Source organism: Nansenia antarctica (genome assembly GCF_963989245.1).
Source record: "Nansenia antarctica genome assembly, chromosome: 17".
Classification (NCBI taxonomy): Eukaryota; Metazoa; Chordata; class Actinopteri; order Argentiniformes; family Microstomatidae; genus Nansenia; species Nansenia antarctica.
The window spans coordinates 16,855,594-16,872,198 of record NC_137687.1 but is presented as its reverse complement, the minus strand read 5'-3'; the positions used below and the strand labels follow the sequence as shown (position 1 = coordinate 16,872,198).

At 46.2% G+C, this 16,605-nt stretch overlaps 1 protein-coding gene across 1 annotated transcript in view; it reads right to left on the bottom strand.

Moving 5' to 3' along the window:
• Positions 1-12,569, bottom strand: part of dner (delta/notch-like EGF repeat containing) — a gene marked incomplete at both ends in the record, with an annotated part of 58,595 nt that extends 46,026 nt beyond the window's left edge. The window contains one exon of the mRNA XM_080547354.1: positions 12,246-12,569. Coding sequence (XP_080403480.1) covers positions 12,246-12,569 — 324 coding nt within the window. The remainder of the gene's footprint in view (positions 1-12,245) is intronic.
• Between the last annotated feature and the right edge of the window lie 4,036 nt (positions 12,570-16,605).

Sequence of the window (16,605 nt, the reverse complement as noted above, 5' to 3'; positions counted from 1 at the left end):
TTTAAAAATATATACATAGTTAGCCGTATCCAATAGCAACATGACTTTGACGTCACACGTAGGCAGCGAGACACAAGGAAAATGAGCAAGCGAAAATACAATACAAAGTACAATAAGCATTCTTTAGGTGGTGGTAGATTCTCTATTCGGACCTTATAGCCGCTATATGTGGGACTGTCGGTCCGATATTGTAAAATAAATAAATATATATAATATGTTTACGGAAGTACATGTCTCAAGTATTATCTCGGCGGTTAGTCGAGTGAAAGAAAAACAACATACAGATGATAATTCACACAATATAATACCACGAAAGCGTACAGCACTAAACAATAACATTTATTTCGGCAGCATCATACTCAAACTCAGGCAGAAGGGCAGGGTCCGGCCAGGTTCACAGTCACAGGCTGTCAGTTTTTCTATTCTACTATTCTATTCTACTTCTGCTGTCTGCGTCTCCCTGGGTATTCCTAGACCAGATGGCAAACATTAAAGAAATGCCACAATATACCAGGACTTAAGAAACGAGATGTCCAACAAAGGATTTGACTAACCCTGGCCAATTTTACGCAACAAGTAGACTCTGATGCAGCGGGGACAGGGTTGCCAGATAGGCTGGTTTTTGGTGGATTTAGAAGTTTTTAGATTGGTTAGGTTGGAAATTCTCAATCCCATCTGGCAACCCTTAGCGGAGAGTCTACAGCTTGTATGTTTACAGATATCGCGCTGCTGTGCACACCACACTTTGTTAAAAGAAATAAAGCTTGTACTTTTCTACTTAATACATGCTACTGATGTAGTCTACCATTTGGTTTTAGCTATTGCTCTCACTTGTTTGTAGCTTTTGCTAAGTCAAGCATTTAGAATGTAGAGTGCATATTGCGAAATTTCGCAACGTCAATAACGCATCGGCATCTAAAAAACGCACGTTTTTTTTTTTTTTTTTTTTACTCCGTTGCGAAAGGCCCCCCACCGCCACCTTGCGGGGGGGCCCCGGTATTTTGCGCTACGCCACTGGCAGGGGGGTAGTAGATGTCTCAGGAGGGACAGTGCTGGGGGTAGTAGATGTCTCAGGAGGAGCAGTTAAGGTATAGCCTGAAGAGATGGGTCTTCAGTCTCCGACTGAATATGGGTAGTGACTGTAGTTCTGACAGCCGTGGGCAGTTCATTCCACCAGCGGTCAACACCAATAAGCCACAGCTCATCATTATGGGTACATATCAAAGGGCCAAAGAATGCTGAAGAATTCATGACTGAAACAAATGTCTGGTTGAACTTACTCTCCAGCTCTCCAAGTGTATCTCTCCCTTCCAGATGATGGAAGAGCCAGGGTGTTACAGAGGTAACATGATGGCTTCTGTTACAGGAGGGGACATTGTCCCAGAGAGGATCAAAACCCCCAACAGAGACCCATAGGCATCAAGGCACAAAATAACTTGTGCACATTCATACACAACAAACCAAATCACGCTAACAAAAAACAACAAAGCTAACTAGCTAACAAGGTAACACCTGTGTGGCTAGCCTAGTAAACACTGACACATCACTGTCAATACGGAGGCCCAGCAGCTAATACTGACTAATCATTCTGTTGGACTCCCCAGACTAGTGACAGGGCCACTGGTATGGGGCGGCTGTGACGCAGGAGGTAGAGCCGCTCTCTAATGATCGCAAGGTTGGCAGATCGGCGGTTCGAGCCCCGGCTGGCCACATGTCGAAGTGTCCTTGGGCAAGACACTGAACCCCAAATTGCTCCAAGTGAGCGGGCCGGCCAGTGCCTTGCATGGTAGCTTGCCGCCATTAGTGTGTGAATGTGTGTGTGAATGGGTGAATGAGAGGCTGTTGTAAAGCACTTTGGCTAAGGGCTCTATATAAGTGCAGTCCATTTACCATTTATGGTACACTCTTCCTGCTCTGGCTCCTGTGGGGACCTTTTGAAATGAAGCTCTAGTTTATCGTCTGAGAGAAGATGTTCAGGACATCCACCTCAGGACACTACACAGAACAGCTCTTATCCCGCGTGACCTCATTAACACACTGGTCGTCAACTAATGCTGACGTAACCGCAACTCGAGTGTGTGTGTGTGTGTGTGTGTGTGTGTGTCTATCTGTCTGTCTGTGTGTGTGTGTGTGTGTGTGTGTGTGTGTGTGTGTCTATCTGTCTGTCTGTCTGTATGTGTGTGTCTGTGTGTGTGTCTGTCTGTCTGTGTGTGTCTGTGTGTGTGTGTGTGTGTGTGTGTGTGTGTGTTACATGATAACTCCATGGAGACAGCAGGAGATGTGACTGCACTGTTGCTAAGAGACTACCCCTCCTGGAAGAACGAAGGGCAAAAGAACAGAGGATGACATCACACTGGCTCAGAGCATCAGTCTATCCTCTTCTCATTCCCCCTCCTCCACACACACACCCTCCCGTTCCATTCGTCAACACACACACACACACATGCTTATTGTGTCACATTTACATCCATGCTTGTTTCAATTTTCACGCATACAACCCTGCCAGCCCCCCCTCCCCCCCCCCCCCCCCCCCCTGGACATTGCTGTGTTAATTGTTCCCTGTGCCTGTTGGCTAACTCTGTGTTCTATGTGCTCATGTTATCTGTTGCTTGTTGTTTCTGTGTCTTCTGTTTTTCCCATATTGTCAGCGTCATTGAGCCCCGGAAAAGCGCTATATAAATACAATGAATTATTATTATTATTATTATTATTATTAATGATCAGATAGCATACATTCTAACGGCTATGGTAGATAACCGTTAATTAGTGCTGAGTAAGAGCAGCAGTGTTGCTTCACCCAGCCCTGTGCTGCTGTGACGTGCCTTGCGCCATGAATGCTAAAAATAGCCTTTAGAACAGACAGCAACACAACCTAAACAAGCCAGGGAGAGAGGTGTCATGGTGCTTCTCTCCTCCAGGACAGAGACCGTGACTCTCGGCGTGGCCAGTACAAAGTGGAAGGGGGCTCCGCCATGTTACTGCATACATCTTTATTGTCATTGTAACAGGTACAACGAAATTGCAAACAAACACAGTCCTAAGATAATAAAAAAAACAAGAATGAGACATAAATAGGGGGGGATAGAAATAGGGGGATGAGTGGTCGGTAGACATCTGAGAATGTATCTATAATGTGAACTTCTATACTTCTATACACTATATGGCCTACTCACAGGGGGATATATAGACAGGGGGGAGTTAGCATGTAACTGTGTACTTTTATAAACATAACATATGGACTAGTAGACTTATATACAGTATATGATCCTCATCACAAGAATGTGAACATATTGCATGGTTATAGAATAACACTACACAGGTATGGATTACCACATTTAGTGGTTTATCTACACCATAACAATTCTTTAGTGTGTTCTAGCCTGTACTATAACTGGACTGTAAGGAGAAAATCAACAAAACGTGAGCTTCTAAACACCAAACTAAGATTGTGAGATATTGAGATAAGGAGGGCAGGAGGGAGGGGGCATACAGTAGACTCCCCCAGAGGACACTCTAGAAGGTTCCGTGCAGTTCTATTTCTGCCAGGACGAACCAGAGGTTGACCGTATGAGACAGTCTGAGACAGCGCTGCATTCTGACCTGTCAATCTGCATCTCTATCATCCAGACAACAGCTCCCAGACCCTCCCCACAGAGCACAGCAGAAATTGGGGGCCACTCAGATTCAAAACACAAGACTGGACATAAAGAAGTGTTACGGGTGGGGGCGCACTTCCCAGTACCATCCCTAGGTGTCCCCCTCCCTCCAGCCTCCCACTGTGCTGCCTCTCTCTCTCTCTCTCTCTCTCTCTCTCTCTCTCTCTCTCTCTCTCTCTCTCTCTCTCTCTCTCTCTCTCTCTCTCTCTCTCTCTCACTCACTCACTCACTCATCATGGACTTATTACTTGCACCTGTGTTTAATTGTAATTGTAACTCTAAAATGTGCAGTTTTATCACACAGCACAATGCCACAGATGTCGCGATGTCGCAAGTTTTGACGGAGCGTGCAATTGGCAGACATTCGCTGACTCCAGGAATGTCCACCCTGAGAGCTGTTGCCTGTGAATTGAATGTCGAATGATCATTTCTCTCCCATAAGCCATCTCCAAAGGCATTCCAATTCCACTTCGAATTCTTGGAAACGCCTTCGGAGACGGCTTATGGTAGAGAAATGATCATTCGATTCACGGGCAACAGCTCTGGTGGACATTCCTGCCATTTCCACGCTGCCTCAAAACCTGCGACATATGTGGCATTGTGCTGTGTGATAAAACTGCACATTTTAGAGTGGCCTTTTATTGTGACCAGCCTAAGGCACATCTGTTCAATAATCATGCTGTCTAATGCAGCATCTGGATATGCCACACCTGTCAGGTGGAGGATGGATTATCTCGGCAAAGGAGAAGTGCTCACTAACACAGATTTAAACAAATTTATGAACGCAATTTGAGAGAAATAGACCTTTTTGTGTACGTAGAAAAGTCTTCGGTCCTTGATTTCAACTCCCCCCAAAAATTGGAGCAAAAACAAAAGTGTTGCGTTTATATTTACGTTCAGTGTGTTTCAAACTGGCAGCAATACTGGGCGCCCTATCATCATCAGCTCTGCAATAAAGCTGTCTCAGCAGTCCGACACGTAACATGATCATTCACGCAGGGTTAGGGTCTAGATCTGATGTCTGATCCCGCCAAAAAGCTACGTACGACCCTGCGTCACGTGGTCTCCACGGTAAATGCAGTTATCGTATAAATACTTTAATGAGAGCTCCCTCTGCGTGGAGTTTGATAAGAAGCTGTGGATACATATTACCATATTTCTTTGTGGTCTCTCTCTCCCCACTACACTACACTCCCTAACAAGCCAGGAAATCAAAGAAGCTCCGAGACCAAAGGCTGGTGATGCGCGTTGAGCTGCCACTAATTGGATGAGGCTGTATCTGCAGCAGCCGAGCAGCCCTGAGAGACACAAGCTGACCAGCCAGTCTACACAGCCCCTTCCCCTGTCTCAAATTAGCATTCATCTCCCCCGCCCCCCCCCCCCCCCGCGCGCGCACGCCCCCCCGATGCACAGCTCACTAACAGGTTGTGAATAAGTGGAGCCACCTGCCACTTGAAACAGCTCAAGCAGCACAAGGATAAAACCCATTTGAGAAAACCCCATTTCCTCCAACACTTCCACACCATATTTAGGCGTGTGCATCACATGGCACCACCTAGATCATCACATGGCATCATGAGTAGTAAGTATAGACAGGCAGAGTCATAAACAGTGATTATGTGAACCTAACAAACAATCCACTATTTAGCTTCTCGTTAAGCAGAAAGACTGAACGATCCAATAATCCAATATCTCTCCACTTGCCTTTGAGGAGTGCAACACACAACACACCCCCTGACACACAACACACTCCCTGACACACAACCTTTCGTGTAGAGGAGCCTGTGTGAATCTCTCTGAGGGCACAACAAAGCCTTTCAATTATTAATAACCCGAGAGGACCAGAGCTGAACACCTCACAGACACACTGGCAGTGGGTGTATCTCATCTGGCAACAATGAACAAACCCAGGCGTTTAGAAAGAAAATACCGGAATAGAATCAAGTCCAGACATACTGGAGAGCCAGACCATAGCTATCCGTCCAGGTTACTGATCTGTGGTTAGACAGATGGCTAGCTTCTCTCTATAAGTCTCAGATGAGCCAGGTCTGGGGAAGAAATGGTGATTAACACTCTCTCTCTTTACAATGCTCAAGCTGCTATTTACACACAACGACCACTAGTTGGCCGCTTGTAAATTAGCCTGCTTACTACACAGAAAAACAGCAAAATAGCTTTATACTAACTTATCCTGATGTGATTTTTGAAAATGTAAGGATACTGGGTGGTAGAATGCACATATCTAGGAAAAGTCATGAAAGGAGGGTCCTGAAATTTGATCGAGTGCAAAAATATAAAATGTTTCTTTACTCACAGGGGTCAAATGACCCCTCATGGCTGTTCTAGTTAACAGATGGCTAGTAAGTGACAGAAACACAAACACTTCTATCAATGTCTTTTTTCCATTAACTATTGTCTTATTAAATGTTTTATCTATTTACTTCTTATAATTGCTTTTATCCATTGTAATTTTTATTTTCTTACTATGCTCCTCTTGCTGTATTTTTAAATAATTAATGTAAAGCACTTTGAATTGCCCCTGTTGTATGAAATGTGCTATACAAATAAACTAGCCTTGACATGGCTAGTTTCTCTCTATGAGTCTCAAATGAGCCAGGTCTGGGGAAGGAATGGTGATTAAGTGACCCTTACAGTAATAGTACATCCAAATCTCACTTCTCAACTCCTGCTGTATATTATGTTTGGTCAACTCCCCCATTATGCCCCCACCCCCCCACCCCCCCACCCCCCCACCCAGGTCCATCCGCGGTGTGACGCACCGAGCCACGTAAAACGGCCGGTGTAAACGGCCGAACGAACAGGTCATTTACCGGATCTATATTGACTGCTGCTGCTCCAGTTGCCATGGAGAAAGAGAGAGAGGGGGGGGGGGTGGATGAGGAAGAGAAAATCAATGACTACCCCCACCCCACCCCCCATAGATTTCCTCTCATAGGCTGTTGGTGGTGGACGTTGTGGTGGGGGGGGGCTGCGACAGTAACAGACTGCAGATGTCCTCCGTTCTATTCCGAGAGAGAAAACCAGGACAGCCAAGGAGACGGTGACGGGGTCCCTGGTTGGTTAAACGTTAAATGCTCCATTAAGTGGTCCACTGCGCCACAGACTCTCCTCTGCCAATAGACACACACCAGTAGATCTACCTCTACCTGCCCTCTTCATACACAGCCCCCCCCCCCCCCCGGGTCACACCACCACACACCTCTACCTGCCCTCGTCATACCCAGTAAACAAAGAGTCCAAAAGACGTCCTCGGGGAAGCCGGAAGGTGAGTTCAGATGACGTCTTTCTAGGACGTCCACATGACGTCTTTCTAGGACGCCCAGATGATGTCTTTAGGACTACAGAAGACGATTCCATAGTCAATAAGACGTCCTAAAGACGTCATCCGGACGTCCTAGAAAGACGTCATCTGAACCCACATTCCGGCTTCCCTGAGGACGTCTTTTGGACTCTTTGTTTACCACACACCTCTACCTGCCCTCTTCATACACACAGCCCCTATGTCACACCACCACACACCTCTACCTGCCCTCCCCTGTGTCACACCACCACACACCTCTACCTGCCCTCCCCTGTGTCACACCACCACACACCTCTACCTGCCCTCCCCTGGGTCACACCACCACACACCTCTACCTGCCCTCCCCTGTGTCACACCACCACACACCTCTACCTGCCCTCCCCTGTGTCACACCACCACACACCTCTACCTGCCCTCCCCTGTGTCACACCACCACACACCTCTACCTGCCCTCCCCTGTGTCACACCACCACACACCTCTACCTGCCCTCCCCTGTGTCACACCACCACACACCTCTACCTGCCCTCCCCTGTGTCACACCACCACACACCTCTACCTGCCCTCCCCTGTGCCACACCACCACACACCTCTACCTGCCCTCCCCTGTGTCACACCACCACACACCTCTACCTGCCCTCCCCTGTGTCACACCACCACACACCTCTACCTGCCCTCCCCTGTGTCACACCACCACACACCTCTACCTGCCCTCCCCTGTGTCACACCACCACACACCTCTACCTGCCCTCCCCTGTGTCACACCACCACACACCTCTACCTGCCCTCCCCTGTGTCACACCACCACACACCTCTACCTGCCCTCCCCTGTGTCACACCACCACACACCTCTACCTGCCCTCCCCTGTGTCACACCACCACACACCTCTACCTGCCCTCCCCTGTGCCACACCAGCAGGCTGCCTGCCACCTGTGAGTTATGTTGTCAAAGTTTCTCAGAGTCACCTTGCGCTGTGCTGTGCTGTGGTGTGGGGTGGTAGGTATGACGTTGCTGCAGTTCTGTTCGTCCTTTTTTTCCTATTTTATTTATTTATTTATTTGTGTTTTTTTCATTAGAGCAGTTATGCAGGTTATGTGGTTACAGTACCGGCGGTTAGGTTATAGTAGCTCATGTTTCTTGTATACAAATGTATGCAAAAATATAATGACCACACAACATGACAGGTATGAAAAAAGAATAAGACTGGCAAGACAGACAGACAGACAGACAGACAGAAAGACAGACAGACAGACAGACAGACAGACAGAGAGACAGACAGACAGACAGACAGACAGACAGACAGACAGTAAATCGACAGTAACACCTGAGACAGTGGAGTGCGATGGAGGGTGATGCCTCAGGACATATCTCATGCTAACTTTACTTGGGAGTAATGGAGCCTGTGTGAGATGTGGAATTGGATCAAGCAGTGCCTGGCATTGGTGAAATACCGACGTATGTGTTTGAAGGTTTCTCCCCCAATGTCATCAGGGATCTCTAGACCCATCTTCTTTTCCTCCCATTTTGTTTTTATTCGCTTGTTAAGTCTGATGTCACGCGTGACGTTTAGCAATTTCCGGGTCCAAATAAAAACCCCACACCAGAGAGTACCAGTGTACTAAAGCGGTAGAATGACAGTTCAATCGTTTTTTAGACTCGGATCTATTCATACAACAAGGGACACAGCACTTTCCATATTGTCAGCGTCTTTGAGCCTCGGAAAAGCGCTATACAAATATAATGAATTATTATTATTACTGCAGCATTTCGAGAGCGCCTCAGCCAACGTTGGACCCGGAAACAGGTCACGACTTAACAACCGAATATCTTCTGAAGAAGGTGAGCTGATAGACAGCAGGGTAGTGTTTGTCCTCCTTGTTACACTCTCAAACCCCAGCATGAGTCAGAGCCGTTACTCACAGTCACTGACTGTCAGTCAGGCAGCAAATAGCTGAGTCACCAAAGGGCCAAGGCGTTTCTTTAAGTGATCCTAGTAAGTAAGTAAAGTTTATTTATAGAGCACATTTTCCAACGACAAAAACAGCCGCCCAAAGTGCTTAACAGAAAACACTAGTAAAAGAGAAACAACAGATAAAAATACACTAAAAACAAGGTGCAATACAAAATACAAGTGCAGAAATGAAAGTACAAAAAGTGCAGTTGTCGGGAGGCAGGCTCACCTCAGGTCAAAGGCCAGGGAGAAAAGGTGTCTTAGCTAGTTTTTTAAAGGCCTCGACGCTCTGGGCGGATCTGACGTGGAGGGGGAGGCTATCCTATACAGTCCTACAGTACTGCTACTGAGGTCATCCTTACTGGTGATGTGTGAAGCATGAACACAAGCATGCTATATTCCACAGTAAAACTTCAGTCAGGAATTTCATTCCCAAATTTCCCAAATGTGAAGGCAGCCACAACCTTGGTTTCTACCAACAACAAACTAACCCAGGGGGGATGTAACGGTAAACCAATTGAAGGACAACTGATGAACGATCATAATATATTGATCACATTCATCGATTGCAGTTAGTTGCTCAGTCAGTGGCGTCAGATCAATGCCCTGGTGTAGTTGACTCTCTGGCCTCGTTAACCAGCCTCTCCTAAATTCATGGTTTCTTCTCTACATACGGGGCGGCTGTGGCGCAGGAGGTAGAGCCGCCGTCTAATAATCACAAGGTTGGCAGATCAGTGGTTCGAGCCCCGGCTGGCCACATGTCGAAGTGACCTTGGGCAAGACACTGAACCCCAAATTGCTCCCAGTGAGCGGCCCGGCGCTTTGCATGGCAGCCTGCCGCCATTGGTGTGTGAATGGGTGAATGAGAGGCCGTTGTAAAGCGCTTTGGAGCAGCAGAAAAGGCGCTATATAAGTGCAGTCCATTTACCATTACCATTTACTTAAAGTAATGTTTACTCTACAGGACACACACAAGCATAACTTGGGTTTGTATTGTATGTTTACATTCATATAAGTTTACTAGTTCATAAATATGTTTATAAAAGTACATAGTTACATGCTAACACCCCCCTGTCTATATACCCCCCTGTGAATAGGCCATATAGTGTATATAAGTATATACGTTTACATAATAGATACATACTCAGACTCCTACCGATGACTTTTAGGTATATCCCCCTATTTATGTCTTTTTATGTCTCATTCTTGTTTTTTATTATCTTAGGACTGTGTTTTATTATCTTAGGACTGTTTTATTATCTTAGGACAGTGTTGATTGTTAGCACCTAGGGTTTGCATTTCAATTTCGTTGTACCCGTACAAGGACAATAAAGATCATTCATTCATTCATTTTACTGTAGCCGATGACAATCTGCTACCCTCAGCGAGTGTACATTACAGCAGTAGTACCGTAGTACACTAGAGGGTAGCAGTACATTACAGCAGTGTGTACATTACAGCAGTGTGTACATTACAGCAGTGTGTACCGTAGTACACTAGAGGGTAGCAGTACATTACAGCAGTGTGTACATTACAGCAGTGTGTACATTACAGCAGTGTGTACCGTAGTACACTAGCTGGGGGTAGCAGTACATTACAGCAGTAGTACTGTGGTACACCTGCTCTGTCTGGGAGACTTCAACTGAGGAGCTTAATGTCAACATTATGTTAGGCCTTACAATACTACCTCACACTAGGAAACTAATCCCTTAATTTCTCAAATTAAATATTCAATATTAAATAAAATATTAAATAGAATTAAATATCCCTATTAATGCTTCATTTACTTAAAGGGTTTTCTTTTTTTCTTTTTTTTAAGGGGGGATTACAGGTCTTTTAAAGGGGAAAAAACCTTAAAAACCTTCTGCATTATAAACCATCAGGTTTCTTAGTAAAACCCCTTACAACACCCTCAAACAAGGATTACAGGAAGAATGTGTACTTAATTGTACTTAATATAAGGGAAACGTTTAGGTGTCTAAACTCCTTAGACATGAATAACAGTTTGTTAAAATGGTTAAAACCCCTGTAATTGCCCCCTTAATTCACTGAATTAATGTGTACCTTAATTTTTCTAATTAAGTACCTTCTGTGTTATAAACCATTAGTCAATCTTATCAATCTAACTAAAAAAAGGCCCAACCCAGGAGAAATTGCAATAGTAATGTTTCATAGTTTTTATTGTTCCTAATACCTTCCTGTATCATATATTAAAAGTCTTACTTAATGAATTTATTGGATCATACTTTTTTCAAGGTCAAAAGAGGTTAAACAATGTTTTAGAGTGACGCCATCGGGGTAAAATGGTGTTAATATTGGAGGGCCTATGTAATCCAACATATTTGGTGTCTTTTCCTACATTTTGGGGGTCAATCGTTCCAATAAAACACGTTTTCAGAGGATATTCTTAAGTCTTATACCTGTATGAGGGTTTTTTAAGTAAAACCCCTTAAACATGGATCACAAGGGTAAAATCACACTTTTCAGAGAAAACCCTGAAAATGTTCTTGCTCTTTATCTATGTTCAAAAGCTTAGCAAGACCAAGAGAGCTTAGTTATCTATAGCGATTATGCTAGCCAGCTAACCCAGTGGCTAGCTAGCTAGGTAGAACAAAACACTAGCTACAATAAAGGACGACAGAAAACAACCTCTTTAGAGCAACCATGGTTGCATTACAAAATAATATTTTTCCAGCGTTTTGTTCTAGAACTCTTTTGACAGTTCTGAATTGCACCCCTGAATGTACAATGAATCATGATTAAGGGTTTTTTGACTGAAATGTTAAACCATTAAGGTATACATTAAGGTGAAGTTCAACAGTTCTACCACCCTTCATGTGTCCTTGAACAGAAAAGAGATCTATAATATCACTGTATTTGATTAAGGTACAATTAAGGTACCCCTTAATATGCACTTCATCTCTGATTATGTCATTTAAGACGTTGATTTTAGAATTTAAGGACCTCAATTTAAGGACCTTAATTTATATTAAGGGAAATCAATGGCATGTTTTCAGGGGCAATTTTAAGGTTTAAAGTAATTGTGTTTTAAGGACTTAGAAATACACAGCTCTGTATAGCTGCGACTGAACTCCTCTCTCCTGTTGCCATAGCAACGCAGCGCTCTCCTCTCCTCACGTCTCAATAACAGCTGCAGCACACATGCTCTCATTAATAACCATCTCCAAAGGCAAAGACAAGTACACTCACAATCACCATTATATATATATACATAAACTGTCCACTTGTTCTAACCATAAGAAACTAACAGCAAAGCTGATGGAAATCAGATAATAACACTGTGCTTGTTTCCTCACCTCACAGTTGTGTCCGGTGAACCCAGAGGTGCAGCTGCAGTTATACGCCCAGGAGGGGATGGGGAGGAGAGTGTCCCGCTCCCCCGGCTCTGAGTCCTGGGTCTGGGCGGCGCAGGAGCCTCCGTTGAGGCAGGGCTGTCCCTCGCAGGGGTCGGGGGGAGGTGTGGCCTGGGTGGGGGGGTCGGCAGGGACAGGTGTGGTGCCCGGAGCCTGAGGGCTGAGGAGGGGGGAGGACAGACCCCCGCCCCCGGCGCTCAGCAGCAGCAGGAGGAGACACGCGGGGCGCTGCATCGACACAGCCACAACCACACCGCACGGACTCATCCTCATCCTCTCTTCCCCTCTCTGATACCCCTTCTCTTTTCTCTCTCTCTCTCTCTCTCGGAGCTCTTGTAGCTGCTGTGTCTGCTGCGTGCTGCTTTGCTGTCTGAGTGTGTGTGTGTGTGTGTGTGTGTGTGAGTGTGTGAGCGGGTGAGAGGCAGGCTGGCTGGTGCGATGGTGATCACCGGCTGTGTGCAGCGCAGCTGAGAGAGCAGACCGGCTGACAGGGAGTCTGAGGATGGGGAGGGTTGACTCCCGCTTGCTTTCAGCCTCTGATTCCTAGTGACGACAGCCAGGTGACGACATCACCCCCCCGCCCTCCCCCAACCTCTTTTTCTCTCTCTCTCTCTCTCTCTCTCTCTCTCCCTCTCTCTCTCTCTCTCTCTCTCTCTCTCTCTCTCTCTCTCTCTCTCTCTCTCTCTCCCTCTCTCCCCCCCCCCCCCCCCTCTCTCTCTCTCCCTCTCTCCCCCCCCCCCCCCCCCCCTCTCTCTCTCTCTCTCTCTCACACACACACACGGGACGCGGTGTAAACCTCATTTAGAATCCCATCATTCTCCTCGGAGCTAGCTGTTCCTGTGGGAGAGAGAGAGAGGGGAGCAGTCAACTGGGGAGACAGACAATCCTCCACAGCTTCGGTCCTCAGCATTATTCTGCACACAAGATTTCCAAGATCACCAATAAAACCCATCTATTTATTTATAGCTTCTTAATCAAACTAATTAACTAATTCTTACTGAAACGTAAGTGAAACAATATTGTAATGAATGAATGAATGAATGAATGAATGAATGAATGCATGAATGAATGAATGACCTTGTGTCCCTTCTTGTGGTGGCTGATTAAGAGTACTCCTGTAGATCAACAATCAAATGAAAAGGAAATGAGGAATGTCCAAAAATGAAGGTCAAAGGTAAATAAATGTATCTTTAGTACTTTGTAGTATAAACAAAATCAAACAGGGGCAAAGACCAGACGTTAAAAGCTATAAGCCTCTAATCAGCAACACCTGGCCCTCTCTTAGCCAGGACTATATCCCTTCACCTGGCCCTCTCTTAGCCAGGACTATATGCCTTCACCTGGCCTTCTCTTAGCCAGGACTATATCCCTTCACCTGGCCCTCTCTTAGCCAGGACTATATGCCTTCACCTGGCCTTCTCTTAGCCAGGACTATATCCCTTCACCTGGCCCTCTCTTAGCCAGGACTATATCCCTTCACCTGACCTTCTCTTAGCCAGGACTATATCCCTTCACCTGGCCTTCTCTTAGCCAGGACTATATCCCTTCACCTGGCACTCTCTTAACCAGGACTATATCCCTTCACCTGGCCTTCTCTTAGCCAGGACTATATCCCCTCACCTGGCCCTCTCTTAGCCAGGACTATATCCCTTCACCTGGCCCTCTCTTCACCAGGACTATATCCCTTCACCTGGCCCTCTCTTAGCCAGGACTATATCCCTTCATCTGTCTCTCTCTTAGCCAGGACTATATCCCTTCACCTGGCCTTCTCTTAGCCAGGACTATATCCCTTCACCTGGCCCTCTCTTAGCCAGGACTATATCCCTTCACCTGGCCCTCTCTTAGCCAGGACTATATCCCTTCACCTGGCCCTCTCTTAGCCAGGACTATATCCCTTCACCTGGCCCTCTCTTAACCAGGACTATATCCCTTCACCTGACCTCTCTTAGCCAGGACTATATCCCTTCACCTGACCTCTCTTAGCCAGGACTATATCCCTTCACCTGACCTCTCTTGGCCAGGACTATATCCCTTCACCTGACCTCTCTTAGCCAGGACTATATCCCTTCACCTGACCTCTCTTAGCCAGGACTATATCCCTTCACCTGACCTCTCTTAGCCAGGACTATATCCCTTCACCTGACCTCTCTTAGCCAGGACTATATCCCTTCACCCGACCTCTCTTAGCCAGGACTATATCCCTTCACCTGACCTTCTCTTAGCCAGGACTATATCCCTTCACCTGGCCTTCTCTTAGCCAGGACTATATCCCTTCACCTGACCTTCTCTTAGCCAGGACTATATCCCTTCACCTGACCTTCTTTTAGCCAGGACTATATCCCTTCACCTGGTCTCTCTTAGCCAGGACTATATCCCTTCACCTGACCTTCTCTTAGCCAGGACTATATCCCTTCACCTGGCCTTCTCTTAGCCAGGACTATATCCGTTCACCTGGCCTTCTCTTGGCCAGGACTATATCCCTTCACCTGACCCTCTCTTAGCCAGGACTATATCCCTTCACCTGGCCCTCTCTTAGCCAGGACTATATCCCTTCACCTGACCTTCTCTTAGCCAGGACTATATGCCTTCACCTGGCCCTCTCTTAGCCAGGACTATATCCCTTCACCTGGCCCTCTCTTAACCAGGACTATATCCCTTCACCTGGCCCTCTCTTAGCCTGGACTATATCCCTTCACCTGGCGCTCTCTTAACCAGGACTATATCCCTTCACCTGACCTTCTCTTAACCAGGACTATATCCCTTCACCTGACCTTCTCTTAGCCAGGACTATATCCCTTCACCTGGCCTTCTGTTGGCCAGGTCTTTCTCTCCTCCAAGCCTGTAGATGGTGACAAACACCAAGGTGTTTACAGGGGTTATTGTTTATTTATTATCATTTATCATTTGGGTTCCTAAATATTTATTCTTTGTTTTCTTTTTTTCTTTTTATGTCATTAAGTATGTAAATACGATATTAGTATTTTGGGTACACAGTATCTGTATATATAATGAGATTGTATGGAATTGAACAGGAAGCCTCTTTCTGATTTATGGAGAAGGGGTGGGACTGAATAAGTTGTTCTTCTTCCCACTCCTTTTCGAATATGTGTTTTGTTTTTTGTTTTCCGTTATATTAATTATTGTTGCTTTATCTTTTTTGCACATATTTGAAATAAACATATCAATCCATCAGATAAGACACCAATTAGCTACTTGCTTTCGAAACTACATTTCTGTCGACACTCCTACTTCTTTACACACGCCCACACTCCGGTCGCCATGTTGTGGTGCTGCAGCTCCCCCCTCCTCCCCCTCCTACCTACACCCTCCTCCCCCTCTCCTCCTACCTACACCCTCCTCCCCCCACCCTCCTCCCCCTCCTCTTACCTACACCCTCCTCCCCCTCTCCCCCTCCTCTTACCTACACCCTCCTCTTACCTACACCCTCCTCCCCCTCTCCCCCTCCTCTTACCTACACCCTCCTCCCCCTCCTCCTACCTCCACCCTCCTCCTGCCCCTCCTACCTCCACCCTCCTCCTGCCCCTCCTACCTACACCCTCCTCCTACCTCCTCCCTCTCTCCCCCTCCTCCTACCCCCACCCTCCCCCCTCCTATTACCTACACCCTCCTCCCCCTCCTCCTACCTCCCCCCTCCTCCTACCTACACCCCCTCTCCCCCTCCTACCTACACTCGTTTCCCCCTCCTCCTACCCCTCTCCCCCTCCACCCTCCTTCCCCTCTCCCCCTACTCGCCGCCTCCCCCTCCTCCTACCTCCACCCTCCTCCCCCTTCTATTACCTACCCCCTCTCCCCCTCCCTCCACCCTATTGAAATGAGGTGAGAGAACCAGGTGGTTTGGAGGTCATGGCAAAGCAAGACGAGCCCCTCCGAAATTCCCTCGTAACTCGTCCGCCACGATAAACCAACTGAATATTAGGAGCTAAAATAAGACAGATAAATATTTTCCGTGGAACTGTATGTTTAATATCTCAAGCAAATAATATACATTACATGGGGAAATTATCACAATGAAAACATATTTAGCCTACTGGTCAAAGTCATCTCATATGGAGAAGAGTGGATTATGCAACATGAATAGCCGACAATATTTATTATCGTTATACTTTGTATTCACTTGATATTTCTGAGCCACTGCTGTGGGCAACTTGATGTTTATGTCACGATGATAATAATAATAATAATAATAATTAGTAAACATTCTATTATAAAAAAGCCATTGCAAAGACAGACTGACTTCCCATTATGACATTACATTTAAGATTTACATTTATTTATTTTTTTT